The sequence below is a fragment of the Sinocyclocheilus rhinocerous genome, unplaced genomic scaffold, assembly GCF_001515625.1.
Source record: "Sinocyclocheilus rhinocerous isolate Xijiao unplaced genomic scaffold, SAMN03320098_v1.1 scaffold1898, whole genome shotgun sequence".
Lineage (NCBI taxonomy): Eukaryota > Metazoa > Chordata > Actinopteri > Cypriniformes > Cyprinidae > Sinocyclocheilus > Sinocyclocheilus rhinocerous.
Window position 1 is genome coordinate 146,986 of NW_015661023.1, and position 22,167 is coordinate 169,152.

At 37.2% G+C, this 22,167-nt stretch overlaps 2 protein-coding genes across 4 annotated transcripts; both read right to left on the minus strand.

The window, feature by feature from the left end:
* Positions 1–216: 216 nt before the first annotated feature.
* Positions 217–5,908, minus strand: LOC107726187 (E3 ubiquitin-protein ligase TRIM58). Of its 3 annotated transcripts, XM_016535708.1 has the most exons (8): positions 5,850–5,908; positions 4,881–4,920; positions 3,851–4,500; positions 3,317–3,412; positions 2,113–2,346; positions 1,774–1,921; positions 1,025–1,051; positions 217–907 (listed from the first exon to the last, which is right to left on the minus strand). In XM_016535708.1, the coding sequence occupies exons 2-8, from the start codon at positions 4,918–4,920 to the stop codon at positions 354–356; spliced, it is 1,749 nt and encodes a 582-aa protein (XP_016391194.1). In that variant the 5' UTR covers positions 5,850–5,908; the 3' UTR covers positions 217–353. The 3 variants fall into 3 exon arrangements, with proteins under 3 accessions (XP_016391194.1, XP_016391197.1, XP_016391195.1); XM_016535711.1 differs by lacking the exon at positions 3,317–3,412; XM_016535709.1 differs by lacking the exon at positions 4,881–4,920 and having other exon boundaries at positions 5,850–5,901.
* Positions 5,909–6,760: 852 nt separating this feature from the next.
* btr12 (bloodthirsty-related gene family, member 12) lies at positions 6,761–17,660 on the minus strand. The gene is made up of 7 exons (XM_016535712.1): positions 17,589–17,660; positions 14,451–15,079; positions 13,134–13,229; positions 9,612–9,845; positions 9,392–9,539; positions 9,261–9,287; positions 6,761–7,563 (listed from the first exon to the last, which is right to left on the minus strand). Exons 1-7 carry the CDS (start codon positions 17,593–17,595, stop codon positions 7,019–7,021), a joined length of 1,686 nt encoding a protein of 561 aa, XP_016391198.1. The 5' UTR covers positions 17,596–17,660; the 3' UTR covers positions 6,761–7,018.
* Positions 17,661–22,167: the final 4,507 nt, after the last annotated feature.

Here is a 22,167-nt window from a genome sequence, read left to right on the forward strand (position 1 = left end):
GTGCAAAAAAATCAAAATATTGAGAAAATCATCTTTAAAGTTGTCCAAATGAAGTTCTTAGCAATGCATATTACTAATCAAAAATTAAGTTTTGATATATTTACGGTAGGAAATTTACAAAATATCTTCATGGAACATGATCTTTACTTAATATCCTAATGATTTTTGGCATAAAAGAAAAATCGATCATTTTGACTCATACAATGTATTGTTGGCTATTGCTACAAATATACCCCAGCGACTTAAGACTGCTTTTGTGCTCCCATTTAATAATTAGGAAAAAAGCCAAAGAAAGCAGTTCTCAAGCGCACATAGTACGGTATAGAAACAGTACTGTACTGTAGAGTCACGGTTCAGCACTGTTTAGTATGAGACGTCTCCTGCACAGGACAGATCATCATGGTGTCCGAGGCCTTGTCGCAGCAGTAGAGGTAGAAAAATGGGAAGAGTTTCTCTTTAAACGAGTCCATAAAGGTGTAGATGTGACTTTTGTTTTGTACGTCGTAGAACGACACCTGTCCTTCTTCGTAGTCCACATAGACGCCCACTCTCTTCAGCTTGGGCTCGATGGAGAGCAGGAGGGGTGGAGAGGAAGAAACGCGATATTCCTGGCCTTTCTTCATGGCTAGAGCCCAGTAGCCTTGAGCCGTGCTTACCGAAATCCGGCCTTTTCTGTTGACGGACGCCCGGGCCACACCGATATACCAGTCGTCCTTCTCGCCCACCTGGACCTCCCAGTAATGGCGTCCCGAGGACAGTCCCTCGCGGCTGAGAGTGATCACCACTGTATCGAAGCGCTCAGGTGTGTCAGCCAGGTCCTGCCACGCGCCCAGGTGACGCATCTGACGGCCGTCCTCGGACAGCTGCAGCCAGGGGTTCGCCGTGTCCGGGTCAAAGGTGATGTCCACTTCATAGGGAACATACAGCAGACACGTGAGCGAAAAACCAAACAGACCAGGATGAGATAAACACACTTGACTGGACTAGTGATGTATGACAGATCAAACATACAAGAAAACATTACCTGAGTACTTCTGAACCCTGTTCAGCTCTGTTTATGACGACAAAAATCAATTGATTAATCAATAAAATAATCATATTTTTTTTATAATTAATTCAATTTCAGTTCAATTTTTTCTGCCTTTTTATTAAGATGGTTGATTGTAGTATATGAAGGGTTGTCATTTCTATTAAAATTTGTGTCATGCATTTATAAATATATTTGTATTATTAAGTTGCAATATAATACATTTAAAATGCAGTAAACTTTAAATGTAACATGGGATAACACTATAGTTCTGTTTGTGCTTTTGTATCTTAGTCAACACATTAATAAGCACACTTTTTTAAAGCACAACAAAGCGTATTCAAACATGATATAAAATGTACTTTAAATTAAAACATTTCATTTTATGTTACAAAGGGCACTTTTTCGAAGTGTACTTAAGTGTTAAGAAAGTCATGAAAGTGCCTCTCTTTAAGTTCATTTAAGTGGCCTTTTATTTCATTCAAATTATATTATCTGCAAGTAATATAATATTATTATATTATATTATCTCATATTATATCATATTATATTATCTGTACAGTTTTTTTTTAAATATACTTTTAAGATATTAAAGACACTGCAAGTGCACATTCAGTACAAAAAAAGTGCACTTCTTTTTTTTCACAATTCGTCATGGTTACAACCAACCTGACTTAAAACTGTGCCACATGCTGTGGTGAAAAGAAAGTATCAGTGCAGAAATAGAGTGATGTGCAAGTTCGTACCTATTTCTACAAGTTTTTCTACTTCTTCAGTAAGTGTCTCCTCTAGTTTGAGCACAGTTCTTCTGGTGGTGCCCACACACGCATCTGCATACACACAGGTCTCAGACCAGTCTTTAGTGTGTGGGTGAGACATTAACGATGGAAAGTTCTGGAGGAGAAGACAATGGACATTAAAGTAGCAGATTGGCAGACTCTGAATAAAACATTCTATAAAACGTCCCCTGAATGTGGTGGATATTATTGATCACAAAATATTTTGGATGTAATTTACACCTGTATTTAACACTTAAAATGATGTCAATTGTTCAACATTACAAGCATGAGGTAAAAATGCTCCACCTGCAGGAAGTGAATGTGGTCTTCAGTGTGTGAGAGATACTCTAACTCTGTGTTCCTCAATTTCAGAAGATCTATTTCCTGCTCTAGTTCTTGTATTTGTCCGTTGGCCCAGCTCTCGGTCTTCCTCTGTTTCTCCTCGATGTCCAGCACCAGTTCGGCCTGGGCCTTCTGGACCGCTCGGATTAGGTCCGAGAACACCTGCATGCTGTCCTCGATTTCTTTCTGAGCGCTGCTCTGTGATAAGGAAGAGATGCACACTTATCAATGCAGACCAAAAAAATAAAATAAAATAAAATATAATCATTTTAATAATTTATGCATTTAGCAGACGCTTTTATTCAAAGCGACTTACAGTGCATTCAGGCTATAATTTTATTTTTTTTACCAGTATGTATATATATAGATATACAGTATACCTTATAATAATGATGTATAACTTGATTTATAACTGCTGTCGGGTTGGATTTCACGTCATGCGTCTTTGCATGGTTACGTTACATCCGTAAATAATAAAGGTCCGTGTGGTGCAGTGTTAATAGTTTTGAAAGCTTGTGGCCATAACTAATGCGCAACACAATGGATCATTCAAAAAGGTTATGATCTGAGAAATAAACTGTTAAAACAAAGAGAAGTGCTTATACGAGCAAAAAAAAACAAGTGACAGAGCATGTAATATAACTCGTATCAACATTGGACTGCTTTTCAGAGATAGCGACAACTCCGAGATTTAAAACCAGCCCAGAGACGGCCTTTTCTCACTCCACAGGTTAGATATTTAGCACTTGCTATGTTGAATGTCTGCTTTTCATAACCTCTGTAGCGGTGTTTATTTAAACCAGTTGTTATCAATAAGTCAAAGCAACAGTGGAAAGCACGTGATTTATGTGCTCAAAGGACATTATTTGTGGATTTTTTTTTCTCTTGTCTTTTTTGAGGGGTTTTTACATCCTCATTGACTTTAGAGCTGATAAAATGATCGCTTGTCCTTTAGAGCTGATCGGAAGCCCACCTCACCTGATTAGCAAAACAATGTTCCTCCACAAGTGACTTGCAGTTACACCTCAACCGGCAGAAGTTGTGAAAGTGTACCTTAATTCACATGGGTCACTGCATTGATGAAAGGAAAGGCTAACATCTGTCCGTGTTAACTCAGCTGAAGCACTTAAAGTTTTTGATAGACATACATAAAAACACTTAAACATACCTTGTTCAACTCTAATGAGTGTTTGATATCATCAACTTTATTCAGTCGCTCCTGGATCATCTGTTGAACTTCAGCTTCAGTTTTCCTAAACAAGGCCTGCCAATCACAATGTATTGTGTTAAACACTGAAAATCTCATCTAGCATAGCCACCTTTTTTTCTACAACAACTGAACTTATTTACTTTAGTAGCAAATGCCACAGTTTGTCTTTTATACACCTGCTGCAATTTTACATATTAGCTGAAATTGCCAAAAAAAAAAAAATAAATGTTACATAGCCTCTGCTAGCCTGAACCTTACTGTTGTACAGTCCTGCTTACCATGATTTTTATATTCTACTACCATATCAGCATATCTGATTGATTCTGATTTCGCTTGAAGATTTTAGGTGTGTAGCCTACAATTATTTATATGAGGTTGGAATATTCAACAGACATGCACTGTCACTTAACATTGTCTGAGATTAAATGCCATTTTTTCACGAGAATTGGCCACCATAAAAACAGCTGTTGTCATAACAAGTGGCACATTTACCTTTTTCTCTGTCCACTCTCGTTCAACAGGAACAGTGTAATGTGCCCTGTGGTCCATCTCTGTGCACAGCACACACACTATGGTCTGATCCTTCTTACAGAACAGCTCCAGTAACCTCTCATGCTTCTTACACATACGGTCCTCCAGGTTCTGCACGGGTTCGATCAGCTTGTGTTTGGTGAAGCGGGAAGTGTGGGTCTTTAAGTGCTCCTCACAGTAAGACGTCAAACACACCAAGCAGGACTTTACTGCTTGTCGCTGAGGGCCAGTGCACACATCACAGGACACCACCTGGGCCCACGGCCCATTAGGAGGAATCAGTTCAGGCATTTCTGTGGGGAGTTCCACAGGGCTCTGTCCTGGGTCCGGTTGCGTTGTCTTCTGAAGGTTCGCGACTGGGTTGGTTTTAATTTCTTTAAACTTCTCAGCGATTTCCCTCAGCACTGTGTTGATGCTGATGTCTGGCTGTTTGAAGAAAGTCTTTTTGCACATCGGACACATGAAGAGGGCACTGGACTTCCAGTAGCTGCCGATGCAGGCCATGCAGAAGTTGTGTCCACAAGGGATCGAGACAGGGTTTGTAAACACATCCAGACAGATGGAACAGTGCACCTGCTCCTCCGCTAACATGCTGGTGGGAGATGCCATTCCTGTACAGACAAATGGAGAATCATGTGCCCTGCAAATAGATGTAGACTTCCAACTTTGAAAAAAAAAACAACAACTTTAAAACATCTTCAGTGAATATTTTTTTTTAATATTTTCACCCATGCATTGCATTTAAGATTGATGTGGTGCTATATGGTTTTGCAGTTTGAGGATCCAAAAGAATTATGAGGTTTACTCAAAAGCTGTTTAGCACATTTAATTGGTTTAATAGTTGTAAACCCCAGAGTCAGACATAGAGGGTGACCAGCAGTATTCATTAATGAAAACGGGTGAAATAAAAACCAAAATTAAATATGGAGAGATGTGGTTTATAAACAACAGTGATGATATACACTTATATATTATTGAAGTCAACACAAACCTGCATTCACAGTCAATTTTACTTCCATAATGCGTTGCATCTAAGAGCAAAACATATTGATGTTATGACAAAAATGGAATCAAGTACGGTGGTATTTGAGATTATCCATCAGAAATTGGTTATATCGTGAGGACGTTTTATGTTAGAATGGAGCAGGGCTTAAATGCAGTTTTCATGCTCTAGAATCTAGATGATCAACATACTTAAAAGTAAAGCAAATTTTGTTTATTACTTTTTCATTATTTGCTAAGATTTTATAAAGGCTGCATTACCTATAACAGTACCCTATAAATTAGGGTCCTTTCAGAGCATTAAAATGGAGTAGTGTGGATGATGAATGGTGCACAATAAGACCAGGAATGTGTTTTAAGAAAGCAATCAGTGTTGAACTCATGTTGACTTTATCCCATAAAACTAGAACAAAATTAGAACAAAATCCTAAAAAAACAGATGAATTATCCAGTCCTTTTTTTAAACATACTTGGTGGCATTATTGCCAGCTATGAAGTGTGCTAAATATACAAAGTCATTTGGATTTAATTAGCAATCCGCCTGTTGGCGCAGGGCCTTGTGCTCTTAGCAACATGCAGCAGTCTTTGACACAGAAAGACTTCAGGAATATGTAAAGACTGGCTATTCATAGGACCAAAGATTAACATCACTCCAAAAATACAAGGCCTCCCAGACTCCTGCTCCTTTTTGGACCCATAGCACCATTTAGTCTATACGTTTTTAAATGCTGATTATTAAACATATTTTTGCAGACTTGGCAATAATTATTCATTAATATTATTTGACAACAGAAGACCTTCAAGACGTTTTGGGCATGCTTTCATCAGCAAACGAGTCCTTTTATTCACATCTTAGCTATGTATTTGCTGAAATGACATGCAGAACATGCAGTTTCTTCAAACATCTTCACTGACTCTAACATTTTTGATTGAGTTACAGTGTTTTAAGGAGACTCACCAGCAGTCTGTTGTAGTCGAATGTCACTGACCACAATCACCGTCCTGGTCTGGACAGCAGTGACATGCGGGACAGCTGACGCCCCCCGTTACCCTGAAATATCCCCCGTCACCCCTCCCCCATAGCCTAGTTTCGCTTTTACACCCCTGACTACATAGAGTCTCTTCAAGTTTCATGAAATATTAACCATTCACTCACTCAAGTTGCTTTTATTTAGCAGTTATGCCTAACTATTATATATTCATTCATGGCATGGAATGACAAGGTTAATATTATTAATTTTATTCAAAAGTTCTGAAAAGAAACCCTGTATCCAAACATCATGATAATAAAATGATAATATAATATGTATTTTATGATAATAAAAATCTGATATACAGTATACAGTTAATTAATTCTCCATTTTGCTTATACATATTGTCATATCACACATACACATTCAGCTCATATCATAACATTTTATCAATGATAAAAACAAATTTAAATGTATGAATGATTGAGTTATAGTGTGGATTTGTTGTTACAATTCTAAACTTTGATTCACAAGTTATGAAATTGTGAAGGCTGCATTTATTTGATCAAAATACAGTAAACAGTAATACAGTAAAACAGTAATATAGTGAAATATTGTTACAATTTAAAATATCTGTTTTCTGTGTTAATATACTGTAAAATATATTGTACTGTTGTGATGCGCAGCTGTATTTTCAGCATCATTACTCCAGCCTTCAGTGTCACATGATCTTCAGAAATCATTCTAATATGCTGATTTGCTGCTCAAGAAACATTTCTGATTATTCTTAATGTTGATACAATATAAATTTAAAAAGAATAGCATTTATTTAAAACAGAATTCTTTTGTAACATTATACATTTCTTTACTGTCACTTTTGATCAGTTTAATGCATCCTTGCTGAATAAGACTTTTCTTTCTTATTGACCCCAAACATTTTAACGGTAGTGTATACGTGTTTCAAAACTGTCTGCTTTCTTTTCAAAGTAACGTATAGTCATGTACACTAGATGCATGCCAGTTCCCATTATAAGATTTACAGAGAGAACTCTTATGAAAATGTGTTTTATTTGTCCAGAATCCATTTGGAAAGTCTTCAGTTTTGTTAGAATCTTTTAGAAACTCATGGAAAATGCATTGGAGTGAGTTTGCCGTCTCAGCTGTGTTTAACAGCGGTGATGACCAGCGCTCCGGGGTTCTTTCCGTCCTGACTGATGCAAGGGCTGAAAATGGGGTAGACGCTCTCAGTGAACGCATCGGTGAACGTGTAGAGATGAGAGCGTGTCTTCACATCGTAGAAGGACACCTGTCCAGCTTCGTAGTCCAGAAAGATGCCCAGCTTCTGAGGCAGTGTGGCGAGATGCAGAGGAACTCTGTTGCCAGTAAGAGCTTTCACTTCTCCGCTCTTCAGCCATAAACACCAGAAGCCTCCTTCTGGACTGAGACGGATCTCTCCTTTGCGTCGCACCGACCCCCGGGCCACTCCTACGGTCCAAGCGGTCTTGTGTCCCATGTCCACCTCCCAGTAGTGTCTGCCGGAGGAAAGAGCCTCGCGTGCCAGGACAAACAGCGCTGGGTTGAAGCGCCGCGGCGTGTCCGAATGCATGGAGCCCTTCCGCTGCTCTTCATAGCGCACCTGCCGGCCGTCCTCGGACAGACAGAGATCACGCTGAGCTGTGGCAGAATCCAAGATCACCTCACCTATAGAGGAGACCGAAATCAATTATGTTCCTCATTGGTGAACGTAAAAAAACAACAACAAATGAGTGAGTGAGTCATTGAATTATTCTTTCAACCAATTCAACTGTTCAACAATGCTGATTCATTCAGAAACAAAACACAGCTGCAGCGTTGCTCTGAGACACAAGAGTACACTGAAAATAAATTTACTTTGAAACAGTTTTTCACATAGAAATTGCTTGTAAATTTCACTGATAATTTCTAAGAAGCAACACACTGAATTAAAGTACTCCAGTAATACTAGTTTGATTTAACTTCAAAAATTAATCATGTAGATCTTTAGCATTTTTATGACTGACAAAGCAAAAATAGACACTAAATTAGACAATACTGTGCCTGGAATGCAAGTCACTCAAAATTAACATTTCATTGAACTGTGTTTTTAAAAAAATAAAATAAAAAAAAATGTTGTGTTGCTCTTGAGATATTACTTAATTCATCATCAGCCAATTTTATTATGGTTTTGAGTATAATTCCTTATAGGCATAACATAATCTGTGTTTAATTTTGAATCAGGTTTGTCCATAGGTCCAAGTCAGTGCTTTTGGGGCTGTTGAGATTTCCCTTTAAGGACGGATTACTGTAGTTGTGGCCAATTGCTTTTTAAACTAAAATTGTATTGGCTGTTTTAAACAAAACTGAATTTACTATATGTGAGAGTGTGATTTAATTGTCCTTTTTTCTCAGTAAAATGGAAACTAATACTTTTTTTTATAATGTGACCCTGGAGCACAAAAGCAGTGTTAAGTCGCTGGGGTATATTTGTAGCAATAGCCAAAAATATATTGTATGGGTCAAAATTATTGATTTGTATTTTTTGCCAAAAATCATTAGGATATTTAGTAAAGATCATGTTCCATGAAGATATTTTGTAAATTTCCTGTAAATATATTAAAACTTAATGTTTGATTAGTAATATGCATTGCTAAGAACTTCATTTGGACAACTTTAAAGATGATTTTCTCAAAAAAAAATTTTTTTTGCACCCTCAGTTTCCAGATTTTCAAATATTTGTATCTCGGCCAAATTTTGTCCTATTCTAACAAACCATACATCAATGGAAAGCTTATTTATTCAGCTTTCCGGCGATGTATAAATCTAAATTTCGAAAAATTGACCCTTATGACTGGTTTTGTGGTCCAGGGTCATATAGAGATTTTAAGTCATGATGACCTGTGAAATATGTCATTTTGTTAAGATATTGTGAGACCTGCTTGTTAATGCATGGTTCCTATTGTGCTGTTACGATAAGAGATTTTATTATTATTTTGTAGTTATTGGGGTGTTTTGGGTGGTTGCTGTCTGGCCCAAGTTTGATATTCTGGTTTGTAGGTATGGCTCAGCGGCATATTCCTCAAAATAATAGTGAAGTATAGAAATGAAGTACAATTGCTTAATCACTACAGTTACTACAGTTAACGGTTTTGTCATAAATCAGTGTAAAACTTTATAATGCAGTGGCAGTGAACTCAAGTCTGCCCTCTAGAGAAACAGATTGACTTGCAGTGTGAACACTGACCTAAAAATAACTTTGTGTCTCTCATATCTTCATCAATATGATAAAATATTCATTCAGCTGAAAAAGATCGAAACATTATAATGATCCGTTGCAGTAGAAGGCTGTGTTAAACACTAATGCTTATATCAATAGCACTTACTTGCATAGTTTTGCAGCTTCCTGAGTTCTGAAAGGAAAATAAACACTTCATGAAGGTTACATAGATCATGCAAATTAGCAGTTTGATTCAAGGTAGGGAAGTGTAGGGAAAGGGTGGACACGGTTCTTCACCTTTCCCATAAAGCCGTTTGACCTCGTGTTGGAATCTGTCCACCAGAGAGCAGACGGATTTCCTGATGGTGCTGAGATACAGATCCGTGTTCACGGACACAGATGACCAATCAGACGGCTCCGGTGGAGGAGGAAGAGATGGCAGGAACTGCAAGGGAAATACTAGGCTTAATAAAGCTCAGATGCAGACACTAGTTCACTGGAAACTTTGATTGCTGACCTGTAGAAAGAGCACCCTGTCCTGTGTCTGAGCGAGTGCGTCCAGCTCGCTGCTCCTCTTCCTCAGTGTGTTGAGCTCGTGCTCCAGGCCGCTGGACAGATCTTTGGCCTGCTGCTCCGCTTGTTTCTGCCGCGTCGTGATGAGCTCCAGCAGCTCGGCCTGAGACTGTTCCAGCAGCCGCTGCAGCTCCGCGTAAACCGCCCAGCTCTCCTCGATCTCCTTCTGACTGCTGTCCTGAATACAGAGAGGATGCCAGGCTTCACACACTCCATCTGTCTATCACACAGCGACTAATACAGCTCGCCTGTGACTGCCATGCTGCTGCTCTCAAATCCAAAACGCACTACAAGTAACGCGAGTTACGTAATCAGATTACTAGTAAAGTAACACATTACTTTTTTTTTAATTTAGAAGGAAATATCTGAGTTACGTTTTCAAATAAGCAATGCCAGTTACTTTGTTTTCCCATGTATTGACTGACAGCTCTCGTGTTGCCATGTTGAGAGAAATCGGGAGTAAGTGCAGAGGCGTTGTGTGCGAACATGATGTTACTGTATAGTTCTAGACTAAATGCCAACATGCATTTACTCATCTCACTGCACAACTATTATACAAACCTGCAATAATTAAATACAGCGACTAATACAGCTCGCCTGTGACTGCCATGCTGCTGCTCTCAAATCCAAAACGCACTACAAGTAACGCGAGTTACGTAATCAGATTACTAGTAAAGTAACACATTACTTTTTTTTTAATTTAGAAGGAAATATCTGAGTTACGTTTTCAAATAAGCAATGCCAGTTACTTTGTTTTCCCATGTATTGACTGACAGCTCTCGTGTTGCCATGTTGAGAGAAATCGGGAGTAAGTGCAGAGGCGTTGTGTGCGAACATGATGTTACTGTATAGTTCTAGACTAAATGCCAACATGCATTTACTCATCTCACTGCACAACTATTATACAAACCTGCAATAATTAAATATCTCTACTGTACAGACGTGAATTTACATTTCCTTCAGCCTGAGGTGTATTCATTTCACTTTTGGTGTGAAAGGGCTTTTACATTTGTAAAAGAAGAACATTTTTTATATTAAAAACAAACAAGCAAGCCTGCCCAGATTTAAAAAGTAACTCAAAAGTAACGTAACACATTACGTTACGTGATTAGTTACTTTTTAAGGAGTGACACAATATTGTAATGCATTACTTTTAAAAGAAACTTTCCCCAGCACTGCTCACATCTCATTCACGAACAGATATTCCTTGGTGAAGACGTGTTGCACCGGGTTTGACTTCAGCGATGCTGAGGTCATATCAAAACATGTAGGACTCTGAATGAGATCTGAAAGTTCCAGCAGAGGTGAATAACACCATAAAATGTGGGTCTCGTTCTCATATAAAGCTATTGTTTGACCTGGAATACAGTACAGTATATTGTTGTATTGACTACTTTTATGACACGTTTATGGTGTATAGAAACAATGGATTCCTATAAAACTATTAACACCATGGGATCTCATTACAAATCAAATTTAATATTATTATTATTATTATTTTTAGTTTTCTTTTGCATTTGTATTTTAATGAGACCTCGTGCTCATTTACTGTCAAAGCATACAGTTACTTTTACTATTTTTTGTGTACTCTCAATGCATATCATGTATACCTCAAAATAAATTAACATGCACAGGGGAAACAAACCCTATACTCTTTGCAAACCTGCGATAATTAAATATGTTTAAAAATACAAATGCACTTTATGGAATCTGACTTTATTTACCAATGTTTTACTGCTGATTTTCAAATTCAGCCATACAAACAACCACAAATAGCATGATAACAAAAATCACATCTGTGATGTTAATATTATTATTGTTATTAATATTTGTATTGCTAAAAATGAAAGTGAAACTGAATTTGCTTCAGCTTCTCGTAGTCAGGTGGCAAAGCAGCTGAAAGCTTCATGTTTTGCCTTCTATTGTATGGCATCAGTTTACATTTAATTCAGCCTGATGGATATTTGTTTTGCTTTTGGTGTAAATAACAGACCATTTATCAGAGATTCAAACATTCTAGCAGTGCATCTTTCATTTTCTTTGACCAAAACTTGTGCTACAGGTGATTTTTTTGCAGGATCATGACGGTAACTGTGATTTTGAGACCAAACGTGGATCAGATTTTCTGTTTTGTTTTTTGTGAAAATGCACAGAACATTTCCAGGACAGAGACCAGAGAGGGTCGTGACAAACACATGCAGCGTAACTCATGAGATCGCATGTTAACGTGAGCATGCAGAATATCAGCCGAGTGTTTTGACAGGACAGACCGGTTGAACCGCTTAAACTCGCTGAAGAACTGTGTTGATTCAAACACTTCACCTCCAGTTCATCTCATCTGCCATCACACCGTACATCTATACCTGCTCCGACATCTTTATCTCTGTCTACAGTAATTACTATTATTATGAAGCATTAATGAGTCTAATATGAGTTATTTCTGCCGGTATTCTGTCGTTCTTTCCCTCCACCCTCTATGTAATTGGATCCTCTTTGTATTTTTAAATGTGACTCAAGATGGCCCTGTGCTCTATTTACAGTTATTGAACAGGAAAAAACACTGGCACGTTAACCTTGCATGTCATTGACACAAACCCGAATCCGATCTCACAGGAAGGATACAATATCACAGATGGAAATTATCCATTTTTGGAGGTATTTGTCAATACTGATGTCATATTTGTCACAAACGTCAGCTCTGCCTGTTTCCACTTACTTCCTGTAACTCAAGTTTTATATTTATTTCCAGTCCAAAACAAAAGGCTTTTCTGTTTCCTTTAATCCTGAATCGCTTGTGTTGTTCAGCATTTGGAGGGAAATGTTCTCAGTTAAAGAGGGGTGTGACAGCATGGGCAAATATTTGCAGTGCTCTTACTGTTTTTGTCAGATGAAACAAAAGGTAAACAGATATTCTCAACAAAGCATTCTAAGGTAGAGGCAGCTTTCACCATGGGTCTATACTGGGACTTTTCCAGTTGTTTTTGATTACTGGATATTTTTATAAATGATTTTAACATAACTGAGATCACACTTTGATACCTGTTTGTCCCTGATTCTGCCTTAGTTATGTAGACTTAGATGGCAGATAATTACTATTTATGATTATCGATAACTATCAAATTGTTTGTGACACATTGTTTGTGTTGTTTTGTCATGCACGATAAATATAGCTGCAAGCAGCAATTGCAGTTTGCAATTTAGCATTCATTATGAGTTGCTGATGCGTTACATATTAAAAGCATTTAGTTACTTTGGATTAGCATTGTCCTAAGATTTTCTGAAGTTTGAAGACTTGTAAAAGTAGCTTTTTAGCAGAAATCCAAATGGCAGAAATTTAGACCACCAAGTAATATGCAATATATATTCAAAAACATGCCATTCCTAATAGAGCTGATCAAAGAAAAATGATCAAATATTGCTCAGCCTTTCCGAGAAAAGAAGCATCACAAAGTATAAACGGACTCACTTTGAGGACTTTGATGGACTGCTTGATCTCCTCCAGTTTCTTTTCTCGCTCCTTGATTAGATGTTTCAGTTCTGACCTTTTCTTTCCCAGCTGACTCTGTGAACCAAACAATAAGATGCACAAATCACATTTCCTGAATTTCCAAGCTCCCAAAATGCATTTCAGTGATTACGTAGCAGGTTAGTTTGACCCATTTTGATTTTTGAGTTGTCTGAACCCTATGATGTTATCCTTTAAATGTTGTGACTTGTCTTCATTTAGGGTCATGAACAAGCCTGTGAGGTGTGGATATTTCACTGTTGTGGAATGTGCATTCGTAATTTATTATGATTATAATGTTTGGGTCAATTTGACATACTTTTATTCTTAAAGTCAGCTGCCAGACCCAAATGAAAATGTTTATTTGATGTATTTTGCTATGTCTGTTTCTCAACTATGCTATGAGGGTGTTTACATTTACATTCATGCAACTTAAGAAACTTATGTTGCATTAAATGCATGATTTTTTTTATTTTTTTTATCATTTCATGCATTGCCAGGGAATCAAACCCAAAACATTGGCGTTGCTAGTGCCATGCTCTACAGTTTGAGCTACAAGACAGCATTTATATATACACTCTGTGGGGGAGAAAAAAAATAGTTTTAGAAATACATTTTAGGGTTGTGTTTTGTTGTTCAGTGTGCATGCTCGCCGACTGAATTCAGCTCTCTCGCGAATCCTCTCATCATAAACAACATAGTGCAGCTGTATGTGTGATGTAAGTATAATAAATGTATTCATCATACAGTGTAGACGACTTCACTGATTATAACGGGAGTGTTTTTTAAAGTGCATAAACTTGCGGTAGACTGAAGTCAGTGATGATGTTCTTTGATGATGTACATGTTCTTTGCTTGTTTTCTGTAGCTGCTGTTTGAATAACTGAGGAAATGTAAGCATTATAATTAGAAACTTACAATGTTCATATTAAACTGATATCATGTTAAATATAAATTCAGTCATATTAAAAACATTAGGCTGCTTTTAGCCTTACGCTGGAGTTGGTTCACTTTCTGGCAATGAAACTAAATAAATACAAAATTAAATAAATTAGCACAATAATATTGAATATCAGCGATCTCGCAGGCTGATATGACAACTGAGCATATCGCCCAACACTAATATACTTTTGTGTTTTTACAGTTTAATATTAATAATTTTTGTTGTTATTGTTGTTTTTCAGAGTCTGACTTTTGGAGAGTTGTATTGAATCCAATCACGCTCAGTACCATAAACAGCATACCCATTTTTAATGTAATACAAGCGTTAAAACTCACCGTTTTTTTCTTCCACTCTCGTTCGGTGGAGACAACGTCGTGGCCTTTATGCGAGGACTCTGCGCACTCCTTACACACGCACACGTGTTCGTTTCGGCAGTAGGCATCCAGGAGGCGCTTGTGTGTCTTGCACATCTTGTCTTCGAGGTTGTGTATGGGCTCCACCAGCTTGTGCGAGCCCATCGCCTTCCCCTTCTTATGGTGCCGCAGGTGAGCTTCACAAAACGAACCCGGGCAGCTCAGACACGACTTCATGGCCTTCATCTTCCGGCCGATGCAGGCGTCGCAGGGCACGTCTCCCGCTTTAGCGAAGTCTCCCCAGTCATCGTCTTTCTGTGGGGAATTCGTGAACTCGACGTTGCCCCGGTCGAGCGAGGACATCGTGGACAGACCCTGGAACTGTTCAGCGATCTCGGCTAGCACACAGTTGATGCTGAGCTCTGGTTTTCTGGAGAAGGCTTTCTTGCACATGGGACACATGAACTTCTTGCTGTGATTCCAGAAGCCCTGCAGACAGGCCTTACAGAAAGTGTGGCCGCAGGGAGTGGAGACGGGCTCGACGAAGACCTCCAGACAGATGGAGCAGGAGAACTGCTCCTCCGACAGGATTCGCCCCGGAGACTGTGGGCCTGCGAAGGGTTGAGGGAGAAAGAGATGTGATTAGATTAGAGGTAGTAAAAAGTGCAAGACAAAAGAGCAGGAAGAAGGAAGGTTGTGGTTTCAAGAAACAGTTTGTGCAGTTCTGTCTCACTAAACACGAGGGTTGTTAACATGCACTAACTTTCATCATTTGGAATGAATGAAATCCAGTTTTGAAGTATAATTGCCATTTTTGATGACGTGTCAGTTTTGTTTTTAGATATCTCAGAGAGCTGTAAAATGTATGTAAACGTGCATCACAGCACTGCACATGTAATTGCAATTGAGAGGATAATTGGATTCAAGTGTTTACATGCTTATTTTTTCCTATTGATTGGATTATTGCAGGTCTATATCTCATTCCTTTCATCAATTCGATCAATTGGAATTGCTCAATCCAATCGATTGAGGTGTTTACAAGGCTTTTCAGTCCATTTGAGCCATTAATCTGATTACTAACGGGTTACTTGAGTGTATGTATGCATGCTTTTAGTTGATTGCATACATATGCAAATGCAGGCCTTGCCTTGGATTTTGAAACTCGCAAACAAAACAAACTCAGGCTACTTTTCATTTGCGTACCAACATCTCTACGAATCATTAGTTATGTTTCCATCCAAATGCAACTTGTGGGAAAAGTTAGAATATTGCATACAACTTTTGTGAATAAAGCAATGTTTCCATCCAGAGTGTTCAAGAGAAATAACACAATATTTACAACAAAAAATATTTACTTTTGCAAAGTATCCATTATAAAGGTATAAAGATTTTATGCACATCTTGGGGCTTTCACCCAGTGCTTTTTTTTTTTTTTTAATGCAATACCCCAAAATTTGCTTTATATATACGGTATATGTGAATGGAAACATAGCTATTAAATCAAAGACTTCCAGGTCCCTCCTGCTATTCAAAGGACTTTCGGGAACACCCATCACTGAACAAGAATCCAAGACAAAATCATAACAGATACTGGAAAAATAGCATACCCTAATAACATTCACAAAAACAAACAACAAGATAAATGACATTTAATAGTGAATACAGTGAATCTCTCCAGGCGAATGTGAAGGTATCACAGCATAATGAAAGGCCTGGCATTAAATCGGGAGTGTTAGCGTAGGTGTTAAGCGTGTGGGCTGTTAACACAAAGGTCACATGTTTAGTTTCAGGTGAAGGTGGCCCATTATCTGAAGAGTTACTCGAGCTCTCGGTCACTCTTGTGTCCTTCAGCAAATCACTTCAGCTTCCAGATTGTGACAAGATTTTTGGTTTTTTTGTAAATTGCTGTGTTGGAATATAGACTGAATCAGAGTGGAGGTTCACTGGAGAGTTATAATCTAGATTAGAAGGGAAAATGCAACATTTTAGGAGTTGTTTTTTTTTTTTTTTAGACTGATGTGTTTACATCCCTAATGAAGTATTACTTAACAAGGCACTTAAACCCGTGTTCCTAGCACTCAGCCTGACAAAAGTGCCTTTGGATGAGACACGCCTACTAAAAAGTTTCAAACTTTCCCTTCACACAACAAATTTGCAAGTTCATAGTTAGTGGAAAATATTAAAGCTTTCAAAAAAGAATTATGTAAAGGTTATACAATAAACAAAACTGCAACAGGTTGACGAGACCAATGGATCCGTCCTGATTCACCAGCCATGGTCACTAACAGCAGTAAGTGAGACATCAGATTTACAGCTTATATAAGCTCAGAGTCACAGTTTCTTCTCAGATGTGTGAAGGACGTGCAAACAGCACAACGCACACGCCACCATGTCATCTCAGGAATGCTGTTCAACAGGCTTTTCTTTGGCTTCGGCAACATTCAAATCCAAACAACCGTCTGTTCCTGTCTTGCTCTTTTACTCGCGTCCAAATAAATACAAAAACTCAAACTGTTGACATACTTAAGTAGGACTTAAGTGCGTCTTTATATCTTTATAGACTAAAATGTAGTCATTTCTGTTGAAACTTGTGTCATGTATTTTTTTTTATATATTTGTAAATGCAAGTTGTGCAATGATGTTGCAATTAAGTACATTTAGAATATTAACTTAATATTGCATAACACTACAGTTAAAATTATAATAAAGTACTTTACATGTGCTTTATATGTTAGACAAAACATTAAAATAAGTGTACTTCTTTGAAGCACGACAAAGGGACAATGATTTTTTCAAAGTGTACTTAAGTTTGTTAAAAAAACATTCTCAGCAAAGTGTCTCTAAGTACGCTTAAGTGGCCTTTTATTTCACTAATATTATCTGCCAATACATTTTTTTTTTTAATGAGTGCACATTCAATATTTTTTTCACAAGGGCAGTACATGTGGCTTCATCCAAGTAAGCAACAAACACTAACAGCATAATCATAGAGTAACTACCTGCTTTGATTTGCTTAATGTTTGTCAGAAACGACCTCCATTCAGTTGCTCATTTACTGTAATATAGAATGATAAACCGAGAAGAGACTTTGTGTAGGTTGAATAAACAGAGATTACTTACACTGCATGATGAAGGATCTTCTCGTAGTTTCCTTGAAAGTCCTCCTGGCCTGTGAAGGGTGTGTGAGAATAAAACCTGTTCTCACACTCTTTCTCTGTTTGCTGTGGGTGTGTCTTCAAACACCTGTGACCGGAGCTTCAGCGTTTGTCGCTGACTTAAATAAAGCCTGTATTTTAAAGTCACGTTTTGTTTTTTTAAAGGTCAACTTTGATGAACACACAGAACAGTTTGTGCAAGTCACTATATGATTACTGATTATCGCCACTGTATGGTTATAGTGTTTAAATTACGTGTTGTGTAATGTTGCAAAATACTTGTATTATTATAGGCTGAAGATCATGCAGGGTGTGACTATAAGTGGTTTGCGCATTTGCCCATAGTGACATAAATTGGTACCACAAGCAATTTCACACAATCCCACTTGGCCCCAAAAGCAGTTCTGATTGGCTGAAAGATATTTTCATGGCTGCTCTTTTCAATGTCTAATTAGAAATCCTACAGAATACATACTGTGTCATACAGTGTAACAACTGTCCCCTGCTGACCAGCTTGGCTTATTTCCAGAATACAAGTGCGTATGGGTTTGTTAGTGCTGTAGCACAATGCAGTATAAAATACCTCTAATAGCAGTGTTTAAAAATTCCCATTTACTGTTTGAGCCACTGCCCATAATCATAGATTTAAATGGTCAGTCGTATATATAAAACATTGCAATGCATATCTGATTTTAATGTTTTAGAAAGAAGTCTCTTCTGCTCACCAAGGCTGTGAAATAATGTGAAATATTATTACTATTTAAAAAAAATAATAAAAATTTTTTTTTTTTTATGTGAATATATTGTCAAATGTAATTTATTGCTGTGATTAAAGCTGAATTTTCAGCATCATTACTCCAGGAAAAAATAAATAAGTGTAATTGAATGCACTAAAAATACTTAAATACAAGTACATTTGTAGTGAATTATTATTGCTTGTGCTAAATAAAATTGTAAAAGTTATACACTATAAATACACTAATTAAACGTATATTTCCACTTCAGTAGTACTTCAGTACAATTGCAAAAGTATACTAAGTACCACTGATATTAAAATTTATTTTTAGTGCACTGAAATAAGGTATACTACCACAAAAATATTCTGATTTTATTAGTGTATTTCTTGAAAAAAGTGTGCTTTGAATTATTTAAAAATTAGTTCAATGTCAGTACACTTTTATATAGTTATCCTAAGTTTAAATTAAATTGATTTTATTTAAAATATATCAATGTAATAGTTATAAGTACATTTTCCCAACTGTGCTACTTAAGTACACTTAATATAACTACACTAATTAGCACTAACACTTAAATTGATTTAAAGTGTAGTCAAATAAAGTACCAGAAGTGTTTTATAATTGCATTGCTTAAAAGTGTGCTATGATCACTTTACATACAATTTTATTGGATTTTTATATATACAATTTTTATGAAAAATGCAGTAGAAATGTATTACTTAAGTAAAACCCTATAGGTTATATATAATTATATAGAATTTATTTGAAATGGAAATCTTTTGCAACATTATAAATGTCTTTACTGACACTTTTGATCAATTTAATGCATCATCATCATCATCATCATCACAAAACAAAAGTACTTATTTCTTGAGCCCAAACTTTTGAACAGTATTGCACATATGTAAATTTACCGTACACAAATATATGGAGATTCAAGTATCTTTCCAGATACAATCCCAGATGGTTTTGTTTGTTTGTTGTTTTCCAGATGTTCCTGACAGTCTTGAGGGTGAGGAGGATGTTTAACCTTCATCACACCAGAGGAGGGCAGCACTCCGCTATCTCTGTTCCCGTCACAGCATTGCCGCAATCCTCTAAATGTTTTAGTGCCCTGACAGTACACACACACACCTGACCAGTGTTCAAACACATCCTCATCTGGAGTTAGTTTCGAGGCGTGTTCACTGCTGTTGATGGACAAATACAGCCCTGCTAGGCATGAAAGATACTGTGAAGATGTGAACATGAACAGAAGAGCTCTGAAATACATGTTTCATAAACATAATTCCACATCTGATCCTCTTTTCACCTCATCAGCCATGTTTGATTCCAATCTCCATTTACCCTAATGTCTTTCTCGCTGATCTACTCACTCCAGCCTACGTTTCATTTTCTGTCTTATTCTCTTCTGTCCATGTGTTCAGTGCCTCAATCATTGCGTTCCCTCTCAGGGTTATTATTAGAAGCTCTGTTCTCTCTCTTATGTTCTCCCTCTGTCTCTCCACCCCCATGTAACAGCACTTTACGCCGCTGCTGCAATCGCGCACACACACACATTTTCTTCCCTCAGATCCTGTGTCGATGTATTCTTTAGGTGTACACTTACACACAACCCATTATGTCCCCTCATTTCTCCTCCCCCCTCTCTCTCTTTTTCACTCCCACACACTATGAGCCCAGAAAGGAACATACAGCCCAGATTTCTCATGACATCATGTTGAGTCACACAGATGCTTTAAACTGTACAGAAAACCTGCAGGTAAAGAGGGATTCCTAACATAATACGGACAAGAAGCCGTCTTCTGTTCTATTACGAAACCTCGAGGCTCAATCAGGTTCTTTTCAACCCAATCTTATGAGAAAACCTAATTGTTTCACGAGGTGGTGATTTCATGTGAATTCATAACGTGTGATTTTTAAGAAAAATGCAAGCATGAAAGTCCAACCCTAAACATTACGGTCAGTAAGATGTGGGCTGATCGCACAAATGTTTTGTACGCATTCACATGAATCGGCCACACGCACATCACAGAGACGTCTATTTGACATCTGCAAGACATATTTTTTAGAGTGTTTGCTCATCTGCAATACGTCTATAGGACATTTCCTGTCAGATGTCAAATAGACGTTGTCTTTAAGATGTTTATGACATATGAACTGACATATTACAGACGTCTGTCAGATGCTTGAACACAGCAGATGCTTTCCAGATCAAGCGATCTTTAACAGATATCTTGCAGACGTGCATGTTGGATCTGGGCTTTATGCAAGCACAAATGCTTGGCCATCACGTTGCAGTTACTCTGGGTCAAGGATTGGCTGGTTAGCTTGGTCGGGTTAACCCTAACTACACCATTAGGAGGACAAAAAGCATCTTTCTTCAATGACAGCCCAACCTCATGAGAACTCGAGAAAACATAACCAATTTACACTATGTTGATTGATTTGGACAGAAAAAGAAAAAAAAAGAGAAAAAACTACCAAATCAAGAAAGTTCTCCTCTAAACATAACCATCAATGTCACATAAGCAGAATAATACGAAAATGTACAAATGACGTTGTTCGAATTCATACAAATTAATGGACAATTTACCATATCTTCTTTTGCCCCACTGACTCAACTTCTATCGTCCTAAAGTTTTTTTTTTGTTTTGTTTTGTTTTTGAGTGATTTTTGTTCATATGCCGGAAATAGGGTTAATGCAAGCTCGAGCTATTTATTCTGTATTTTTAAATGCATAAGTAATACCATTTTGTTGTTGGGGGCATTCAACATAATTACACTGAACTGATAAACTCATCTTACCCACCGCTGTGTTTACAATCACGCTCTTGCAAACTATTGTACCTCAAACCTTCAGGGAAAATGTTTTTATCTAAAGACGTACAGAGTTGTCAGAAGCTTAATGGTGGTGACAACAAGCGACTACGGTGTACTCTGTTGGTAAACTACATTTTGACTTGTGAGGCTTTCAACATTGTGTTAATTTGTGAAGATTATCATGATGAACAAAAACGTGTAAGAATCATAAACCTTTGGTCACAGAGCAGGTCACATACATCCACAGGTAGAGCTGGGTAATAACCGATTACATGTAATCAGATTCCAAAAATCAAGGACTCGTAATTAGAGTGTATTACATTTTATAATGCGCATAATCAGATTACAGTTACTTTTTTTATGGATTGCATGATTACATATTATTTACACAATGGCAGTAAATAATTCCTAATTTATTCTCCCTAATTCTTATTTTTCCTTTCTTAAAATCCTTCTCTGTTTCATACCATTTAGCTTTGTCTGTATTCACAATATAGAATGGTATTCATGATTTAATTAATTATTAGCTTTTTATCAGCTTACAAACCCACAGCAATTCTTACATTAAGCCGTTTGGAAAACCTGGTTTAATGTAATGTTTAATGCACTTCATAATGTTGAATATATTTTCTTTCTCATTGCTTTTTTTATATCAGTATGGTATGTGTAATGGTACGTTTTAAAAAAAAGTTGAATAAAAAGTAATCTAAAAGTAATTTAAAACGTAGTCAGAATACATTACCTAAAACCATAGTTTTCATCATGTAATCTGCAATAACTAAACTGACTACACTTTGTAAGTAATCTACACAGCTCTGTCTAGACGTCACCCACAAGCTGAAAAACTGCAATTAGCTATGTTTCCATCACCCTGTTTTTATGCGCATTTTGAAGCATCGCATAAGAAAAGAGTGATGGAAATGCCAAATTTCAAAAGTAAATCCCTTAATTTGCAAAAAAAATTATTTGAAAGAAAATCCCTTA